The sequence below is a fragment of the Lissotriton helveticus genome, chromosome 3_1 (assembly GCF_964261635.1).
Source record: "Lissotriton helveticus chromosome 3_1, aLisHel1.1, whole genome shotgun sequence".
In the NCBI taxonomy this organism is placed as follows: domain Eukaryota; kingdom Metazoa; phylum Chordata; class Amphibia; order Caudata; family Salamandridae; genus Lissotriton; species Lissotriton helveticus.
In genome coordinates this window covers 1757224146-1757246566 of record NC_136061.1, presented here as the reverse complement: position 1 = coordinate 1757246566, position 22421 = coordinate 1757224146, and the positions used below count along the sequence as shown (strand labels likewise).

Genomic DNA, 22421 nt, shown 5'->3' with positions numbered 1-22421 from the left:
GGTACTTTTGAGTGCGTGTATCAAAAAACTAAAAGTGCAGTTATATTTGCCTCGGTCTGCTTTATAACCTACTCTACTATCAAAGCACGCGTGGAGTTAGATTAGTAAATTCACACTTCATTACGGTCAATGGCCGGTTCTTATAATAAAAGGTATGTTATTGGGGAGGGTGTGGCTGTGTGTGTGTATTTTGGGGGGGGCTGAGGTCCAGGAATGCACATGGGGAAGCCTAAAGCCAAAAGAGTAGGTAGGAAAATAAAATATCCCGCACATTGTGTATGTTATTAATCGAGCAAAGTGAGCGAATGGCAGTCGGAAATTAATTCTTGAAGGAAAATTTGCAAAATTGGTTCAAAATTTTGCATATGACGGCATGATTCTAACAGAACCTGGCCAAAACTGCATTTACTATTATTACCTTGTTTCTTTCTTCCATTCTCTGATGTGAATGTGGCAGAAACCCTGTTCTTTGACATCCCGCAGTTTCAGCAGCCAGAGCATCTCCCACCTGGTAGTGCTGTAACAACCAAATGTTTTTAATGCAGCAGGTCCTCCAAGGGTAAAAGGCACATGCACTTGTCCATGAGGCATCTTGCTACACACCCTTCCTTGCAGGTTCATCGTAAAGTACCAACTTATCTTGGCCAATCATATTTTTCAGCGGATGCCATCAACAATGCGGCAGGCTTTGGGTTCAGCGGCTATGACAAAGATGGGAAACCATGCTGGGACCTGCTCACCAACCTCAATATCTTGAAGATTGAGGTAAGTGAGCAAACAACAGATGTGACCCAAAATCCTTAATCGTGGAACAGTACAAAAGCGAGGTATGTTAAGGGTTGTGATTCACTAAGCAGGCCATCCCTAAAGAAGAGAGATTGCATTTATCTCATTACCAGCAACTAGACCACAGAGCCACCTGTTACCTAAGGATTTTTAGTGTGCTTTCACAGTGGTTGTTTGATAGAGGCACGCATGGCTGAACCACGTGTGCCTCTACAAAGCAGTCCCAACCACAAATGCGCCTTCACCACCCATTCCTTTACCATGAATGCCTTTACCATGCAATTTCACCACTACCCCAACACCCCTCCCGGCCCTTAGACATAAGCTCATATCCCCTTACCGAGCCATGAGGCCTAAAACCTACCCGCCCTGCCCTTAAAACTACCCCTTCCTCCTTACTTCGCCCTGAGGCCTAAAACTCTGCCCCCTACCAAAAACGACTCCGACCCTAGCCCCCCGTCCTGAGCTCTAAAACTTACCCTGTGCTTTCCTAATAACTATCCCTTCACTGAGGCCTAAACCCTGCCCACCTTTTAAAAAACTACCCGACCCCCTTCGCCCTAAATCTGACACCAACCCCTAAAAACACTCCCAAACCCAACCCTTCAAACTACCCCGACTCCCTCCCACTGCCCTGAGACCTAAAACCCTGCCCCCTTTTGAAAAGACTGCCCGATCCTCCCTGCCCTAAGCCCTAAAACCGACCCCACCCTTAAAAACTATCCCCCCCAACAAACCCGGCCCAAGCCCTAAAAACTCACCAGACACCCCCCCCCCCCCACTCCTCTTGATTGGAAAAGAGTGAGGTGGAAAAATACCTCCATCCTCATCCATGTACTCATACCTTTTCAACTGTTCTTTCTATGAAACACTTTATGCTACTTGCATATATCTTGTAAGTGGCTTGTGTTAGCTATACAAATTAACTATGATGATTGACTGCTGGTAAAAAAAAAATAGCACAAAAAAAACCTCTTTATTCCATTTAGGTAATTGCTCATCGCCTGTTGAATAGTTTGAAAGGCAGTGGCACACAGAACATTATGGTTTATTTAATTTAAAGTTTAATTTGGTTAGAAAAACAAATACTTTTAATAATCAATATATCCACTGCATGTGAAACCTATCATAATTTATTATTATCAGACAAGCATTTTATAAATAAAATCAGCATAGGTAGATCTTTGCATAATGTCAAATTTATCAACAGTCTTATTCCAATGTCTTCAACTATTTCCCCCCAACCTTCCTACTGTTGGGGCCATATTATCAAGAAAGGGCGATACATTATCGCCGCTTTTATAGGCAGGAAACTGCCACTAAAGCGGTGATAATGGGCTTGATAATATGCCCTTCAGAATTCCCATAGAAGCCCAGGTTCTGGTGTTAACCTGGGCTTCTATGGGAATTCACAAGGGCATATTATCAGCCCCTTTATCGCCGCTTTAGCGGCAGTTTCCTGCCGATAAAACCGGAGATAATGTATCGCCCTTTCTTGATAATATGGCCCTCAGTTTGCTAAGGTTACGACGCTGGAATAGAAAAAATGATACATTGTCTCTTTAAAACTTACACACAAACAACAATTTAGCAGCCAAACCTCAACAGATTCCATCACTAAGTAATATTAAGGAGATGTAATTGCCTTAACTTGAGCAAAATGTGTAGTCATTTGTCATCACTATTTGTGGAATAAAGCAAGTTGTTAATATTTAAGCCAAGTGTGGAACAACACACACAAACCCTTAGACTCCAGCAGCAGGTTGTGTCTCTCAGTACCTCAAGGAAACATGGCCTAGCTTATTCACAATCTAGAACTCCATTTATCACTTTATACATAATCCACTAACATTGCAGACAAAATGGAACTTTCAATGTTCTTAATTACCTTATTACCTATATGGCTTCATAAGGTGGCAGAGTGGAAGATTGCTCAATTTCCCAATTGTTCAGCACATTTTCCCATTCAATGAACTTCGCCGCTTTACTCCAGGTGTACAGCTTGCATCGATAAAGATATACACGTGCCCCAGTTTCTTTCGATATTAAGTCCTGTATTTGATCAAAATAAAAACCTGTTTTCCTTCGATCAAATCATTGCACCCTACACAAAGAAGGACTGAGAACATCTTTGCAATACACGCCAGCTTCATCAGCTATAGTGACAGATTCCAATGTTGCCTGGTGAACTGAGAAGATGAAAGTGGGGTTAGAGAGGAAATTCAACCCTACTCCGAAAAACTAAAATCACCGTTTTATGTGCTCATCCCCTGAAAGCACTATTCTGGGTTCTCTGGGGTATTCCATGATGGTTGGGCACCATGCTTCCGGTCCTGGGCTTTGCTATCCTAAACTGTTTTCATCCGTTCATTTCCCAAATGGGCACAATCGAAGTAAAAAAGGGTACTGTAGGCACTGCTAAATTAAATGAAGGGTCAGGTCTGGCAAGATGGTGCACTGCTGACATGGAGAGATGTAAATGTAAATGTAGTTGAGCTTATATAGCGCACAGCTACCCGCAGTGGGTTTCCCGGCGCTTGCGTAGGGAACCCTTCCTGGTATTCCCCTGTGAGATAGCAGGGTATCCACAAGGTGAAAGTCAGGCATCCCGCCGCGAGGGGCCGTTGTGGAGATTAAGCAAGCTATTGCCCAGAGTCGCAGAGTGTGAACCCGTGAGACGAGGAGGCACCGGGGCAAGAATTATCGAGTCCGTGGAATTTTTAGCCCAAGACCCGCCGAGGCGGGGAATTGAACCCTGGTCCAGGACCGATCTCAGCTTCCGGGTCTGCTGCCTCTAACCCCTGAGCCACACTTCTCTGGCAACCCCAAAGACAGCCATCTACGGGAAAATATTGTTACAGTGAGAAGAGGATCCCACCCTAGGCCACACTTCTCTCCAGTAGTTGGCACACATATCTCCACATTGCCCCTTCCTCTGACCTGTACACCACATGCCCTCATTGCACCTTCCTGTATTTGGTTGCTGATGGTGTCATAGCTTAAATGTCAATTTTCCCAATATTTGTTTTTCAAATTATATATTATTATTTTTCTTCACAGACATCTACAAGCCTAAAAATGTTAATTGACAACTGGAATATCCACACCTCTGCATGGCTGAAAGAGTAAGAGCATTCAAACTTTTACCACCTGGGGGGCAGGTTCACTCATAAAATATGAAGCCTACAAGTTTGACAAAGCTGAGCCACAAAACAAATGCCAACAGCGATCACTCAAACTAGTTAAACTAATTTACCAATGTAGAGAATCACACAAGTGCAGTATTTAACTTCTGAAACTGTATATGTTCTTTATCTACCACTGTGGGATGTACTATTTTAATGTTTTGTCTAGTTACTGTATTATGTGCCAGCTTGGTTGGTGGTGGTGTTTTAATGTGTCTTTTGGCTGAAATCTGACATCAAGCAATCAATCAAAAAACATTTATGGAGCGCACAGCTGCCAAAAACAAATGTGGAAAATTAGTCCCCATCACGAGGTGCTAAATCAAAATTAGCACATCAAATACCCATTTAACCACGCAAAAATCCGGCCTAATGGTAGTAGTGCTTATCAGAGTGAAAGCTTAATTTTGCATTAACTTTGAACAGCAGCGCATTTTACTTCACAGCATCAGGACCAAGCTCTAATGGCAGCCATTTTAAATCTGACCCAATCCACAGGCCTAGATAAATGACAGAAAGAGTGCAGGCTGAACCATAGCCCTGCCCTTAGATTAAGGAGTCCAAATCTGCATTTGGCGTTCCCAATCCAAGCACAGATCTGCCCCTACTTACCACTTGCGTTGCGAGGAGCAATTAGTAGTTGAAAGCATGACGGCCTGTGTACCATTGCACTCATCTGAAAGGGCATTGGGGGGCAGAGATACTATTTTCAGGCTAGGAGAGTATTCTGTGCTTCCTTTGTACATTATGAGGGGTCAGTCAGGGGCTGGGGCCGTCTCCAGTTGCCACCCACTTCACATGTGATTTTACCCACCATGGGCCTCATTTATGAGGCCTTGCGTCAGTTTTGCGCTTCCGATGCGTCACTTTTTGTGACGCATCGGTGGCGTAAAACATGCCTCCTGTTGCGCACTATTTACAAAGTGACGCACCTAAGCAAATGCGTCACTTTGTAAACCCCTGCGCTACATTATACCTGCGTCAGGTATAATGTATGCAGAGGGGGCGTTCCCCCGCAAAGAGCCTCGTAATAGTGACGCAGTGAATTCTATGAGATTTCACTGCATCACTTTTAGGACGCTGTTGCGTCAAAATCTTGCGCCTGCCTCACAGCAGGCGTAACACTGACGCAAGCCCTTTCACATGGGGCTTTCCCCATGTGAAAGGACGCATTGCTGGAGTTGCGTCACTTTTGTGACACACTCCAGCAATGCATCACTTTTGCGCTTACAGACACGTCAGAAATACTGACGTATCTGTAACTCCTTGCGACATGATGCGTCATATATTAAATATGACGCATCAGGTATGTCGCAAGGAATGCGCACTGAGAAGTGACGCATCGCTGCTTTCACGCAGCGATGCGTCATTTCTCATAAATGAGGCCCCATATTTTCAGGCCAGTGAAACTGGATTAGTGTTCCCACGCCTTGGAAATATGGGCGCAGGCACTCTGGGACAAATGTAATTAGGCAGAGCACTTTCTCCTTTTGAAATAAGGTGAAAATATGTGGGCAAAGAAAGGTACTCTACCCCCCAGAGCTTCTGAACTTCTGTTCAAACTTCTTAGCTCAGAGAATGAGATGGGCAACCTTCCAGATATGCCACCTTGTCCTTTCTCTAATACAAGATGGTAGGTAGCAATGTGGAGGAGGATAGTTAGGTGCCAAAGACACAGTGGCGGCTCCTCCGCTAAGGCGGAGGAGTGTCGCCTCACTACTTTAAAGCACTGCAATGGAAAAAATAAGATGATGATAACTGAAGTTATTATCATTTTATTTTTCATATTCCAGTTACTGCCAAGTTAGGGCAGGGCATGGCTGGGGTCACGTGACTTCGGGGAGAAGGAGTGGCTGCTGCTGCACCTAAAGTGCACTTGACTGTTTGGCCGCTGTCTTGGGCTGGCCAAACAGTCATGCACACTTAAAATGTTCTCCACCCAAGGCTGCGTTATAGCCTGGGTGAAGAACATGTGCAGTCTCCATTTCGCTCTCTCAGTGCCCAACCACCGCGCTTAGACCAATCACAATGTTGCTATCAGCAGCGTCGTGATTAGTCCGGAGAACCGGGAAACCTGGGTGCTTCCTGTTCCATGGTCCTGCGAGGAGAGGCGGCAGCTGGCTACGGCAACCAGAAGGTATGTTTTCCTTTTATAAATTTGCTAACCCCCCCATGCCTTCCCCACCCCTGCCACTGACCCCTACCAGCCACCACTGCAAAGAGAAGGAAAAAGCTCCTCAATGTGAAAACAGGGGACAGTCACACCTATAGGGGGAAACACAGCATCAAAAATAAAGCTCATCCAAAGTAAACAAACAAGGCAATACACACCGCAAGGCAAAACACCTTCTGTAAGTCCCTAGTAAATGGCACCCCTGGTACCTAGGGCCTGAGTTAATAAAGAGAGTCCCTAAGGAAAGCAGCACAAATTGTGCCACTCTAAAGTAACCCTCCCAAAGCAAATGCAGAGCTGCTATCGCAGGCTCCGTGTCTTGGTGCACACAAAAGTGAAAACACGGCATGTCATACATCCCTGTGTGCTATGTGCCCTAACACTGCATGTAATATTTGTGAGTCACCCCTGCAGCAGGCCCGATAGCACTGAGGCATGGTTCTGAATATTACATGTGAGGGCATACCTGCATGAGCAGATATGCCCCTTTGCTGGTCAGTCCAATAACTCCCTGGACAAGTGACCAAGGAAGCCATTTTAAAACATGTGTTGGACACTGGTGAAAATGAGTTCACCAGCTACATGATGGCTTCATTAAAGATTGGGATGTTTGGTATCAAACATCTCATATTGGTAAACCCACACTAAATCAAGTGTTGGATTTACCAATACAGGCACCCAGAGGGCACCTTAGAGGTGCCCCCTGAAAACCTACCACCCTCTGGTGTCCTCCCTGGCTGGTTTCTGCCAGCATGCCACCAGAGACACTGTTCTGACCTCCTATGGTGAGAGCCTCTGCTCTCAGGGGGCACAGAACAAAAGCCTGACCGGGAAGAAGGTGTAACACCCCCTCCCACAGAATGACCTGCTGATTAGTCTCCTTGGGCTGGCAAGCTTCAAAGAAGAATGATCAACACTACCCTGCAATAAAACAGATTCCAATTTATTAGAATATAGGCTAGATAATGAAGGGGCTCAGATGCACCCTTGCCTGACCCCTCTTCTTATGGGAAAAACTCAGTGCAAGAGCCATCATTATTGTACCCCACCTCATCCAAAACATGTGCGTGTAGGTCTCGCAAGAAAAAGACTGTCTTGCTCAACACGCAGTGACATCAAAATAGGCCCTAATTTGTATTTGTTCACATGATCAAAGGTTAAGGTGAGGGCCATAAATGCCATATGAACAGAGCCCTATTTGCACCCCACATACTTATTCAATAGGAGATACAAGTTCAAACATTGATCATGTATCCCCAGTCGGGGTGTAAAACCATATTGTAGATTGACAAGGACATGGCTATCATCGGCCCAGATCATGAGTACGTTTAAAAGCACACCTCCCTATAACTTTGACAGAGTGAATCAAAGATATTCACCTATAACAACCAGGGTCAGACATGTCACCTTTTTTAAAACCTGGCAGTTTAACCGATTTTGGCCAGGGTAAGGAATGACCCCCCCCATAACTGATGTATTAAAAACCTGAGTAAGGAGAGGCACCCCAACCTGAAGTTATGAAACATTTAGATCAGTTGGGATCCTATTGGGTCCCAGGGTGTTACTCTTAGACAGCTGACAAATTGCCTCCCACACCTTCTCATGGGAAAAAAACTATATTTAAGGCACCCACTAACTGTGACAGAGGTCCAAGAGAATTATCTGACACCAGTCCTTTATACATGGCCCTAAAATGCTTAACCCAGGCCACAGAAGAGATATGACAGGACAATATAGCCTCTTCAGATTGAAAAAAAGTGGGCGATTGAGAATCATCCAGAATATAGCTCTATAGGACAAACAACTGACATGATGGAGCTGAAGCCAAGCATCATCCTTAAGGGTTTCCTGACAATATCTAACCTCTGCCTTGTAGATACTTCGGAAGTGGGAGACCCTGTTTTGATCCCTAGGGGGAGCTTTAAGTGTTTTTATTAGCTCCTGGTGTGCCCTAGAACATTTACTATCAAACCACCTAAATAGAGGACCATTCATACGTTACAGCCAGCAGGCCAACCAGCTCTCTCGAAATTAGAATTAAAAAAATAAGTATATTTGAGTCAGTTGAATCCTCAGTAAGACAAATTTTAAAATCTAGTGTCATAGTAAACAAATGTTGACGTTAAAATCAGGCGCTTTTACCTTAATGCATTTCAAATGCCGACCCACACCCTTAGGGGGTCATTAGGATGGCGGATTTCCCGCATACTCCGGGCCGGCGAAAGCCACCGCCGGCCCGGAGTATGCGGGAAATCCGCCGAGGAGGCCTGAAAGACCCACCGCCAAATCAGGATGGCTGGTGGGTCTCCCAATCCGTCCGCCGCTTTTCCGCCGTGGTCGGAAGGCGACCACGGCGGAAAAGCAATAACATGGCTGGCGGTGTCTATCAGACACCGCCAGCCATATTAGGATGCAGGGTGAGTCATGCTTTTCCGCGGCGTCACCGCCGTGGAAAAGCATACGGACAGTCACTTTGGGGGCCCGTTGCGGGCCCCCTGGGTGAAGGTTGCGTGGGGGGTGCACATGGGGGGTACCTATGGTACCCCCCTGCCCTTGCGTGCACGAAGCGGCAGGCACCGCGCGGTGCCTGCCGCTTTGTGCATGCAAATGCACACCTTTCGTTTTTTGCATTGCGGCAGATGCTGCTTCAAGCAGCATCCGCCGCAATGTAAAACATACAGGATGTGACCGCCAGGGTGGCGGTCACATCCTAATTGCTATGGAGGGACCGCCGCTGCCCATGCGGATGGTCCCTCCAACTCAGGGGTGGCGGACGGACGCAAGTCCGTCCGCCATCCTAATCGGCCCCATAGTCTTTAGAAAACCCCTCCCATGATGAGGCAGATTATTGACTTTATTTGGCCTATCTAGAATACACAATATTGGGTTATGATCACTAAAGGGCTAGGATAGGTATTTCAATGGAGTTTACAAGGTTTCTGAGAAGGGCAGATACAATAATAAAGGCGACAACTGTAGAACATCCTCGACCAGTTAAATGGGCAAGATAGCATAGGAACCTAGGAACCAAGCATATCAAAAGGGAGAAAAAGGTTGAACTCATTAATTAATGAATCTAAAAATCGTCCCTGGTCTGTATGCTCCATGTGTAGAACACTGTCTCTTAGACAGGTAGCTGGCCATAAGGCCCCTGTGCAGCACCCTTACCTAGGTGGTCAACAAAATCTCCTAAAAGAACATTGGAAACAAAAGAGAGGAGCCTTTATCTCTATGATCTCTTAAAAGGGTACATGAGAAGTATGATCCAAAAATGTTCCACGTTACCAAATGGACTGAAAATTAGGAGAACCAGTAATAATCTCAAGCCAGTGACCCTCAAGAAAAGAGGTTTTAAACTGGGAGGGTGGGCACTAACTAATCCCAGGGGGGCCCATTTCCCAACACTGTTACAAAAGATAATGCCTCAGGCAGGAGATTGATGACGGTGATTGGACTGGACCAGGGAGGTAACATACTCCTGGTTTCACTGCCCAGATGAGGTGTAATCGGATCAGACATGACTCAGAGCTTGTACTGATTTACGCAAAAGAGACACCGACGGCTCCCACTCTTATCCTAAATGTGTGTGTCTGTTTAAAAGAGAAGAATATTTATATAAGGTTTTAGAGATTGGCAATGGCTGACTTTCACCTTCTTTTTCTCAGGATCTGCTATGAACGCTGCCCCGTTCACCCTATGCTGGCCACCTTCCTGCTGTCTGCCCTGTGGCATGGAGTGTTCCCCGGATACTACCTCGCTTTCCTCTCATCACTAATCATGTCCCTTGCAGGCCAAGCGGTGAGTGTACCTATTGACCTGCCAACATAAAATTTAACCTGGCATATTGTCCGGCCAGGACATCCACTCTTGAAGCATACCCCTCCCTTAGCTGGTCACGCATACAGTGCCCGGGTGATCTCCAGTCTTTCTGGCATTTGAAAGAAATGGCAGATGTTAGCAGACATGTTGGCAGTCACTCCTGATAAGAGTTACTGATTTTTCTGGTAAACCAAAATATCTATATTTAAGAACCATATGATTATGGTTCATGATTGTTTTATGCTCTGATTTGCACTGATCGGCAGGGCTAGCTCAGCTGAACAAGGTACTCCAGCCAGAATGGAGGCTAGTAAGGACACTTAGGATCTGATTTTTGAAAACTGTTGCATTGCTGCGTGAAAACAGCAATGCAACAGTTTTCACTGGGCCCCCTTGTGACAGGCTGGATGCACCGTATTTAATGCACGGCACTCCATGTCGCAAGGAGTTACAGATACGTCAGTATTTCTAAAATATTTGTAGGCGCAAAAGTGGCGCATTGCTGGGGTGTGTCTGAAAACAGACACAACTCCAGCAATGTGTCCTTTCACATGGGACTTGCCCCATGTGAAAGGGCCTGCATCAGTCTTACGTCTGTTGTTAGGCAGGCGTAAGATATTGACGCAGTAGAGTCCTGGAAATGTTGCAATGAAAACTCATAGATTTCACTGCGCCACTTCTACGACCCTTTATTACGGGGGAAAGCCCACCCTGCACACATTATACCTGATGCAGGTATAATGTAGCACATGCCTTTACAAAGTGACGCATCTCCTTAGATGCTTCACTTTGTAAATATGGCGCAATGTGGTGCATTACTTACACCACCGCAGCATCAAGTAGTGTCACAAAAAGTGACGCAACGGACGCGTAAAAGTGTTACAGGCTTTCGTAAATAATGCCCTTTGGTTTTTCTTCACTCTGGAGTTACCACTGCTCTGTTGCCAGAAGTAGCACATGGTGGAGGACATTTTACTTTAGTGATCCTATAGACACTCACATGTTTGGTCTGTTGGACTGGCGTCACTCTATGGTCTCACATAATGAGAACTGGAGTAGATCCTCGGTGTGTGTGTTTACAGTGGGCATGTATCTGACTTACCTGGACAGGCCTCCCCAAACAATCTTTCACACAGATGTACCAGACTGGAAATGGGGCTACATGAATGAGCCTTAGATTGGATATATATACCTGTCTCAGGTGGGCGGGGGGCTCCTTTGAAGGCTTAAAGGTTAGGTCTACTATTCCCCCGATTTAGTTTGTCAGACCTTATGCCCACAACCAGTTCACAATTAAAATGTTCATGGTCTGTCTGCAGGAAAGCATGCTAATAAGTCGTGGGACTTCAATCTCCCCATCAAATTGCATTGGGGGGGGGGTGGCTATTTTAAGTGTATAAAAGTTATAACTTCATAATTGTTTGATACTAAATTCCTGTCTCCCGTCTAACTCCAGAGTGTTGTTTTATATGGATTAACTTTTATTCTGGTTAACAGAGAGTGTGATTAAGAGCGTCTAATCTCACATTAGTCAGAAATTGACTTTTTCACTTGACATGTGTGCTACATGTGGAATGGAAATGGAATGATAACCAGCCTTTCAATAATCCAAAGTAAGTCAACTCCTTATTTCCCATCTTACATATCGCTTCCAAGTGGTCACTCAACATCTTCCTCCAGTTCTCAGCACCAGAGACCAGGCCTTTCATTTGGCTAATGGAACTTTGTGTCACAAGTGCCTGCGAATAGATAAGGATCTTTGCCAAATGCCACAGTGGAGTGGATGATGTATCTCTATAGGTGAATGAGCAGCTTTAAAGAATTGAGGGCTTAATGGGATGAGAATTGAGGACTTTACCAAACTGCTTAGCCTTATGCAGATTCTGGATCAGTAACAAGACAACTGCCTAGCAGGTTAAGCGTGTAGTAGGGAAAGTGTACAAGAAGTGCTTATGAGGGCATTGGTAGCAAGTTGGTTGGTTCAAGGGATGGTGTTCCTTAGACACAACAGAAGGGGATTGTATAGCACCCCAAATCTAACAAACTTTAGTGCCAGACAATGGTGTACCCTTACTTCGAAATGGATTCATGTCCATCTGGCATTCTTTAAGTGTTGGATGATTGGCATCACAGCCACATCATGATGGCATTAAAACCCCTCCAGTGACTCCTATAAAAGAATAATTGCATCGTTACTACCTTCTACACCACCACAAACCACAATCAAGGCACAATGGACCAGATTTATAAAGAATAGGAATAGTGATTTCCAAATTGCGATTTCATCCGAATTTTTATTTTGAAATCACTTTTCCTTTTGCATGAAACTTTTTGTTTCATACTTGCGATTGCTCCTGGATTGCAAATCAACCTACCTTATGAATATTAATGAGGTAGGCCGCAGTTTGTGACCCATTAGGAATCACAGCATCACAGGGATAGTGGCCCGCTGAGGTCAGCAGACCTCCATGTCTGTGATTGCCTTTGAATAAAGGGATTTTTGTTGTTGTTGAAATGCAACCTGTTTTCCTTAAAGAAAAACAGGATGTGTTTCAATTATAAAAAATGAATTTTTTTTTTCATTTTTAAGAGGAGGCAATGGTCTGTGGGGGCACTGCTTGCTGTTAAAAAATGTTTTCTCAACATTCACAAAGGGGGAGGAGTCCCATGGGGAACACTTCCAGTTTGTGAATGCATTACCACCTACTTTGAGTTGGTAGTAAAGTGTGAATATTTTGTGACTGCATTTCGATTGCAAAACATTCATACATACCAATGTGATTCGGTATTTGGAAGGGGCACCTGTTATAGCTTGCTGTTAGCTGTAATGCATTCCCTCCAATGGTTCCCTGCTGCTCACCCAGTGTGTGATGTCATGAAATGTTGATGTGCACCTGTAAGAAGATTGTTAGTTAGTGAGAATGGGCTGAGCAGTAAGGATACTGATCCTAGTGGGGTATTTACCATGTAACTCTTCATTAAACCTGCAACTTGTTAATCCACTTGAACTGACTACCTGACTCCTGCCTACCAAGAGGGTATCTTGTAATTGCAACACTGGTGACGATCAGAAACTGAACCTACTCGTACGGAAACTCATGAAACAAAGGAATGAAGGAACATTGAAGGCACTGGAGAAAAAAGACACAAAAGAAGAGGAAAAGTAGATGCCCAGAACCCCACCAGTGTTGTAACCCATCAGACAGGTTGTAGACTGAGAGGGTGGTCTGCTTAACTGTACACAGAACCAGACCTGATGTGCCTGATTAAATGGCTATGAATACTGAATAAATGGTCTGCTGAACTCCATGTGTACAGAGTTGAAAAATGTACATTTGGTACCTTACTGGTGTCAGCTCAAGCGGAGGAGCGAGAGGACTTCTCAGGTGGCCGCCGCGAGTAGAGAAGCGAGCCCGGGTGTCAGCTCGAGAAAGCAACGCTAGAGTCACCATCTCCCTTGAGACTCGCTGTAGGCAATGTTTGGTCGGCACGTGTGTGTGAAAACTTGGCAATGGCAGTAAACACCCCACAAGAGTACTGAACGAGCTTTGTCATGGACATACCCTGTGAGTGCCACTTAGCAATGACGATATAGGATATTGTGAGCTTTGTGCCGCGTGATACTTTAAAGCGTGAACACTGTATCCAAGCAACCTCTGTAAACAAAGGCATGGTGGCACCAGGTTAAGAATACTGCTTTGCTTAATGAAGAAGTGAATGCTGTTCTTGCATCGTGTAATGAAAAAGTGAACTGAAGAAGTGATCTTTTTTTTTAAATTGAGAGACTTGTTCAGAAGCAGTTGTGCCAGTAATTACGATTCATTTCTATCTGAATGAAGCAAGGATAACGTTCGTAAAGGCGCTGCAGTGGCCTTTGTTGACTGGTTTACGTTGACTTAAGCACCTCAATTCTATTGACTTGAGCACTTCTATTCATCTGTACTGTGTGGGTTGGATCTACAAGCAGATTTCTAGGAAGATGTTCAGGTGAGATGTCACTCACCAGAGTGGAGGACTTTGTATTTTTGATGTGTTCGGGTGAGAGGTTGCACACCAGAGTGGAGGGTTTTGTGTATTAATATTGGTTATTTTTGAATGCCATGTTGTATTTGCGGCAGAGAGTATGGTTTAATTTGCTCCAGTTTGAGTGGTGTGTGTCAGGAAAATGCTGTTATGTATGGATAGCATTCAGTATATTATGTCTATTTGTTCTCTGGCCCTGCTAACGTATGCAGTCGAGGGTGAGAGTGTGTAATGTCCCTGGTCTTGCAAGAGTATGCAGTAGAGGGTTGAAATGTGACCATGGTTCTGTGTGGGTACACAGTAGAAGGCACGCTTTAGTGTAATTATCCCTGGCTTCAAAAGGTATGCAGTAGAGGTTGAGTGATCCCTGGTCCTGCAAGACTATGCAGTAGGGGGTGAACAAGTTTTCTTTGGGCCCTGCAAGGTATGCTGTAGAGGGTGAGACTTGAGTTTCCTGGTCCTGCAAGGTAAGCATTAGAAGGTGAGTGTATGAAATTGGGGTCCCTGGTCCTGCAAGATTATGCAGTTGATGGGAAGCGTGTAGTATGTTTCCCAGGAGTGTGTGCAGTAGAGTGTATGTAGATTTCCCCGGACCTACCATGATTTACCTGGCTCTGCAAGAGTATGCAGTTGAGGGGGAGCATATAGAATGTTTCTCAAAAGTCTGTGCAGTCGAGGGTGTGTTTCCCTGGTCTTGCCATGTATTTACCTGGTAATGCCTCTACGGGGTCCGGAGCTAGGGTAGGACGAATGCTAGTTGGCTGACTGCACTTCTACCGGAGCAACGGCGTGCTCTGGTTTTCCCCGTCAGCCTTAGACTGTGTTACTAGAGGTCTACAGTACTCCCCAGTACAAGTCTACTAGGGCACTCCCTACTGTATCTGGTAATTAGCACACATAACCTCAATACCAGATGGTAGTGCACCTTTCACATTTAGTTCCCTCGGTCCTGATGAAGTGCCAATTGACCCGTTCTCCAGTATTGGGGTGTCTTTCATAGATTCACATGCCTGAATCATTCCCCGACATCGGAGTGGGAGTCCCACGGTACATAAAAAAGCAATAATTTGTATATAAGAAACCAAAACCCTTGGTGGTAGCCAACCAGGAAGTAAAGTAGCCCTAAGCTACAGTGGAAAAACTTCCATACTCATGACTATCCTAGTCATTTTGTATAGACCAAACTACAGCCAATCAGGCGCCAGCACCCACCAGAATGTTCTCCCCAGAGACTCAGGCTCTCAGATTTTCTAAGGCACGTCATGTGAAAGGGATTCTCCCTGAGCTCTGCTCAGTACTTCTCAACCTGACTGGTTTTTCCTCCTATTTTTGGAATGTCTTCTTCAAAATCTCTCTTCAGACCATGTGAGTCTTGTAGGAAGCTTAAGTTTTTTAAAGATGATCCACACAAAAAGTGCATGTATTGCCTATATCCAGACCATGAGGTAAAGGATTGTGAAATCTGCAGGACCTTTCCTCAGAAGACCCGCAGAGACAGGGAAGGTCGTCTTCTACTATGGTTGCAGAAGATTAAGGACCAGGATGATCCTCTATCTGAGGTGGGAAGTCTGGCTTCGGGGTCTTCTATATCTTCCAGAAAGAGAAAGATTGAGGAAGAGGTATCTTCTCCTGGGGCTAAGGTGTTGAGAAAAGCTAAGGATTCTAGCTTGCCTTCCTCTTCTACCGCTAAAAAGGCTCCCCTCCTTCTAAATCTGGACCTAATTCGCCCCCGAGAAAGTCTGCTAAGTCTTTACTATCTAAAAGACTGTCAGAGAAAAAGTTACATCAGAAAAAGACCTCGTCGACGACCTCATCGTCGACGGCTTCTCCGTCGACGGGTCCCGTCTACAGTATTTCCTCCACGTCGACGGTTACTTTCTCTTCGCCAAGGCCTCAGATGTTGATGTCGTTGGCTTCTTCACCGTCGACGATGGTCTTGGTTTCAGTGAGACCCATCCCGTCGACGAAGATTCAACCATCAAGCGTCGACGTTCCTTCGTCGTCGAAGATAAAGAAGATATCGTCGACGAGTGCATCGTCGACGAAGATTAGGCCGTCGACGAAAGTCATCCCGTCGACGGGTCCCTCGTCGACGGAAGCAGCTTTGCCGTTGACGACGGCACCGTCAACAAGAAGTACATCATCGTCGAAGATTCCACCGTCGTCGACAAGTACCTCATCAACGAGAATTCTACTGTCGTCGACAGCTTCGTCGTCAACGAAGACTACATCGTCGTCAAGGGCTTCGTCGATTAAACTTACCTCGTCGTCGACAACATCGTCGACATTGAAAGCCCCGTCGACAAAGCATGCAATATCCCGTCGACGATACCGTCGACGGTGGGTCCGTCAACGCCTCTTCTGTCATCATGTACGGATCTACAGGTTTGGTCCGCTGCTCCGCCTGGTGCCTCTTTTACCTCACCTTTGACGGGGGCTTTCTTATTACAAAGAAGAGACTCTACCCTACCGCCTCTTTCACCCCTAAAGTTGCCTGAGCAGCTTCTGGATTCAGAGGAAGATGATAATCAGGAGCAATCTGATGAGATGACAGTTTCCGAGTGGCTAGAAGTCCATCAGAACTATTGATAAAGATGCAGGAGGAAGATCACGAAGAGGACGAACATTTTCCTGCACCAGTTGCTCAAGCCCCTGCTGCAGTACCAACAGCACATATGCCATTAGACCTCCTTAACATTTTACAATATATGTTAAATGACTATTACCGCCGGTTCCCTCCGTCTGATTCGGCAGAGTCGCTTCCGGCGACACCCATGCCTCAAGCACCTGCTTCAGCCTTGAGAGTCCCAAGACAATCTCCTTTGACACCAGTACCTGAGGTACGTTCTTCAATTCCGCCTTCTCCGGCACAATCCCACCATATGCAGGACTGTCTGTAACACCACTGATGACGACAGAGAGGAAGGAGAGGTGGACGATCAATCCGTACTGTCGGAGTGGGATAATTATCAGACGCAGACCCCATCACCTACTGCTCCTCATACTGCGGACTCTCCACCTGTTGATATTGGAAGATTCCATCTAGTAATGGAAAGAGCAACGAAGAGGTTTCAGATTACTATGGATGCTAAACAGGAGGATTGTTTTTTATATGACTTTAGTGATCAGCCACACAAACAAGTGAGGACAATCCCGATAATAGATTTCATTTGGAAGGAGGGCCTGAAAGTCATGTCCACTCCAAATTCTTTACCCGCAGTCTTACCTCGAATTGAGAAAAAATACAAGGCGCCCATTACATCACTTACATGCCTTATCGGACAAGCTAAGACAGAGTCCGTTGTCACTCAAGAGGCATAGAGAAGAGCTAGAAACCCTTCCTCGCAGGTGACCCCCCCCCACCTGACAGAGATGGAAGATGTCTCGACTCCATCGGCAAAAAGGTGTCAATGATAGCTGCGACTACAATCCGGGCAGTAAATTCCCTAGCAATCCTAGGTAAATATGATAGACAGATGTGGTCAGATATATCTCCATATCTCGAAAAGCTTCCGGAACCGGAGACGTCAGAAGCAAAGAAGGTGTTACATGAAGGGGAGTGCATCTCTGCAGAGATGATTGACGCAGCTCTGGATGTGGCAACCACAGGCTTCCGACAATTGGCGGGCGCGGCAGTACTAAGGAGACAGGGTTGGCTGAAGTCAACTTCCTTCCGGCAAGAAGTCCAGGCAAAGATAATAGATATGCCTTACGATGGAGAATATCTATTTGGCCAGCACATTGATGAGGCTTTGCAGACCATAAAGAAATATACAGACACCGCAAGGTCGCTGCGAAACCTGCAGTTTCGTAAATCGTCCTTTCGTGGTGCAAAAGGACGCGGGTCCTATTCAAATGGAGGAGGATATTCTCAGCAACGCTCGTACCAATCATCACAAGGTAACCAGCTATATCAGCCATATAAACAACAAACATACGGACAGCGAAGCAACAACTTTTCGCAAGGAAAAAGAAAGTCCTCCTATCGGGGACGAGATTCCTCTAAGAGGCAATGAGAACTGCCACCTGCCACCACCTCTGCCAGTACCAAGGTCAAAAGTTGGAGGAAGAATATCCCATTACTTATCAAATTGGTCCAAGATTACTACGGACAAGTGGGTCCTGGATGTAGTGGCCAGAGGACACGCTTTAGAATTTGTCAAAATCCTTCCAAATTCACCTCCAAAAGGTCCGCCACCAGCTCATCTCAAAGAGCTTCTTTCCCAAATAAATATAATGATTCGGAAGGGTGCAATCGAAAAAGTTCCTCAATTACAAAGAGGAAGAGGTTTCTATTTGAGGTTCTTCCTCATACGAAAGAAACAGGAGAATGGCGCCCCATTCTCGACCTACGCGCCCTCAACAAATACCTCAAGAAGATGTCCTTCCGGATGTTAACACTTCAAGAAATCCTCCAGCTTCTTTCCCAAGGCGATCACATGGCTACCCTAGATCTTCAAGATGCCTACTTTCATGTGCCCATTCTCCCCAGGCACAAGAAATTCCTGAGGTTCAGAGTGGCTGACAGGGACTTTCAATTCAAGGTTCTCCCGTTTGGGCTTCGTTCAGCGCCCCGAGTATTCACAAAGATATTAGCCCCCATGGCGGCACATCTTCGCTTGGAAGGCATTCAAATCTTCCCGTATTTAGACGATTGCCTTATCAAGGCCAGTTTTTTAAGAGCAGCAAGTGTACATATCCAAAGATGCCGCTCGCTCTTCCAGTCTCTGGGGCTTTCAATAAATTTCAAAAAATCCCATCTTGTTCCGTCACAAAAGATATATTTTCTAGGAGCAACATTAGACACTCGCCTCACCCAAGCCTTTGTCTCAAAAGAAAGACAACTCAAGATTTGCAAGATGGCCCTCAACTTGTGGCAAAAAGAGTACGTTTCAGTACGAATGTACAAGTCATTCCTAGGGATGCTATCACCCTGCATCCCTCTCATACCCAACTGCCGTCTCCGGATGAGGCCTTTCCAAGAGGAACTCAGTCTCCAATGGGTTCAAGTGTCAGGGTCTTCGACGACAGGATAGCCATAACCTACCGTATGAGAGAAGCTTTTCTATGGTGGACCCAAAAAGAGAATCTGCAAATAGGGCGTTCATTCCTAACGGAGATACCAAGTTATACCATCACCACGGATGCTTCCCTGGAAGGATGGGGGGCACACCTACAAGAAATGACCGTCAATGGGAAATGGAATACACATCAAAAGAAGTGGCACACCAACCTCCTTGAGTTGAGAGCAATTTTTCTGGCCCTGAAATCTTTTCGGACGGTGATACACGGATCCACAGTTCTAATCAGGACAGACAATACAACAAGTATGCATTACTTGAACAAACAAGGGGGCACAAGGTCGGCCCTTCTTTCTCAGGAGGCCCAGGAGATTTGGAGTTGGGCTCTGCGTCACAAGATAAATCAGTCAGCAACGCACGTTCCAGGAATGTTCAATGTGCTCGCTGATTCTCTCAGCAGAGCGACAGCGACAAATCACGAATGGGAACTTCATCAGCCGATTCTGGACAGAGTTTTTCAAAAGTTGGGTCATCCCGACCTGGACTTATTTGCGACGAAGCAGAACCACAAATGCCCATACTTTGGAAGTTGGATTCCCCACAAGGATGCATGCGGAGAAGCACTTTCGATGAACTGGTCTCAGATATTTGCATAGGCTTTACCGCCGATTCCTTTGGTTCCCAGGGTCATCCGGAAAATGAAACAGCAACCATGCCGCCTCATCCTCATCGTGCCCAGGTGGCCTCGCCAATATTGGTTCACCGAGCTCCTACTTCTCTCGGAGTGCAATCCCATACAACTTCAAGCACTACCAAATCTTCTAACAATGCAAGAGGGTCAAATTTGTCATCCGGACCCAGCTTACTTGAAATTAGCAGCTTGGCTCCTCAACACGTTTAATTCACCCATCTAGATATCCCAGAGGATTGTAAAGAGGTTTTAGCCAATGCTCGAGCGTCTGCTACTATTAAGACTTATAAACTTAAATGGAAAAGGTTTTGTGCCTGGTGTCTCACAGCCAATTTACATCCACTCGATGTGAAACCAGAACAGATCTTACCGTTCTTTCTTCAATTGGCTAAGTCTGGCTTGTCTCATTCCACACTGAAAGTGTTTTTAGCGACCATCTCCAGATTCCGTCAAGATGGCTCTAATTCTCTGTATTTGACTAGAATAATTTAGCAATTCTTCAAAGGCCTTTTCGAATGTTCCCACCTGTTCGGCGTCCACCTCCTTCCTGGTACTTGAATGTGGTGCTCTGTCAACTCATGCGTCACCCCTTTGAGCCTATTCATAAAGTGGATCTCAAATTCCTTTCCTGAAAGGTTTCTCTCCTTCTAGCTCTAACATCGGCACGTAGAGTCAGTGACATTCAAGCATTCACCATCAAATCTCTGTTTTTACAGTTCACTTCAAATTCGGTGGTACTACGTACCAATCCAAGCTACATGCCTAAAGTTCCATCCAACTTTCATCTTAATGAGCCGGTGCTTTTAAAGACATTCTTTCCTAATCCACAAACGAGAGCGGAGAAGGCCTTGCATTCCCTGGACATCAGGAGATGTCTTAAACTTTACCTTCAACGAACTGCTACATTGCATAAAACAGATCAGCTCTTTGTAGCATACAGAAGGATACGTCAAGGATACGCTGTATCTAAACAGACCATAGCCCGATAGGTGTCCTCAGCAATTAGTCTCTGTCACCAGCAAGCAGGAAGGCCATTGTAATCATTGCCAAGAGCGCATTCTACGAGAGCGGTCTCCTCCGTAACAGCCCTCTTCACTGGAGTGCCTCTCCATCATATCTGCAGAGCGGCAACCTGGACCAGCATGCATACCTTCACCAAGCACTATTGCTTGGATGCTGCCAGCGATGCAGATACTTCAGTGGGACAAGCAGTGCTTCGCAATCTTTTTAAGTAAGGTGAGCCTCTGTTCTCCCTCCTCCTCTAAGCTCTTCTAGACGCATATGTTTCATGTAATATTGTTTGCAAAGTGTACATATGCATAGGAATGCAAAAAAGTGTCTATGAGCAGGATGGTGTGTACTGCTATTTACTCTGATTCAGGCATGTGAATCTATGAAAGATACCCCAATACTGGAGAAGAACAATAGTTACCTACCTGTAATCTGTGGTTCTCTAGTATTGGTGTCTTTCATAGATTCACATGCACCCGCCCACCTCCCCTCAGAGGCACCTCAGGCGATATTACTGGTTTCACTCCTGTGCGAGAAAATCTGAGAGCCTGAATCTCTGGGGAGAACATTCTGGTGGGTGCTGGCGCCTGATTGGCTGTAGATTGGTCTATACAAAATGACTAGGATAGTCATGAGTGTGGAAATGTTTCCACTGTAGCTTAGGGCTACTTTACTTCCTGGTTGGTTAGTACCAAGGGTTTTGGTTTCTTATATACAAATTATTGCTTTTTTATGTACCGTGGGATTCACACTCCGACGACGGGGAATGATTCAGGCATGTGAATCTATGAAAGACACCAATACTGGAGAACCACAGATTACAGGTAAGTAACTATTGTTCTTAGGGGCAAACTGGGCACGAAACAAGTTGACCAACTGCACCTTGACAGCCCTTTAGGAACAGTATTTCCACATAGGGGCAGTCACACCGCTTTTAACCAGGCTACAGCTACCTAAAACAGTAAAACTTGACCCAAGTAGGACTGCTCCAGACCTATTTTACTTATCACACTCCTCCTTGCACAACCCAGCCCCCACACCCACACACACCCAACGGCTTCTACAAAAAGATCCCCGATAAAGAGCCCCGTTTACAGGAGCCCGTCAGGCAGTGCAGCGCCGGCCTGACGAGGGGCAAACGCCCGATGATGAAGCATGACATCCCTCGGAGTGTGTGAGGGCATCACGAAGAAAGACCTGTCCTTCCCCCTCTTCCAGCCAGGATCTGCACACTCCCTTTTGACTTTCCCTGGTCCTGCCATGTATTTACCTGGTCCTGCCTATATTCAAAAGTGTGCAGTTGGGGGGGGGGGGTGCGTTAGCTGTATGCCCCTGGTCTTGGGAGTGTCCACGGCAGGGAGCAAGTGGTGACGTTTATTGATTGTATTCTATGCTATGTTATGTTTCCTGTTGTATTTTTGTTGTTTTTATAAGAGGAGGGGATGTGTTATAGCCTGCTGGTAGATGTAATGCATTCTCTCCATAGATTATTTGTTACTTGCTGCTAAGCCACTGTGTGATGTCATGGAATGTTGACTGTAAGAGAGTCAGAGAGAGTGGGCTGAGTAGTAAGGATACTGCTCCTGGTGGGGTATTTGCCATGTAACTTTTAACCTGTAACCTAAGCTATAACTTCTTCATGAACTGGCAATCGGACTCCTGCCTACCAAGAGAGTATCTTTTAACTACAACAATAAGTTCTCAACTTTTTT

At 45.6% G+C, this 22421-nt stretch overlaps 1 protein-coding gene across 1 annotated transcript in view; it reads left to right on the top strand.

The window, feature by feature from the left end:
• The window catches only part of LOC144823769 (membrane-bound glycerophospholipid O-acyltransferase 2-like), a 212235-nt gene that overhangs the window by 177058 nt on the left and 12756 nt on the right, over positions 1 to 22421 (top strand). Inside the window, exons 9-11 of the mRNA XM_078682581.1 lie at positions 662 to 765; positions 3847 to 3911; positions 9810 to 9942. Of these exons, the coding sequence (XP_078538707.1) occupies positions 662 to 765; positions 3847 to 3911; positions 9810 to 9942 (302 nt within the window). The remainder of the gene's footprint in view (positions 1 to 661; positions 766 to 3846; positions 3912 to 9809; positions 9943 to 22421) is intronic.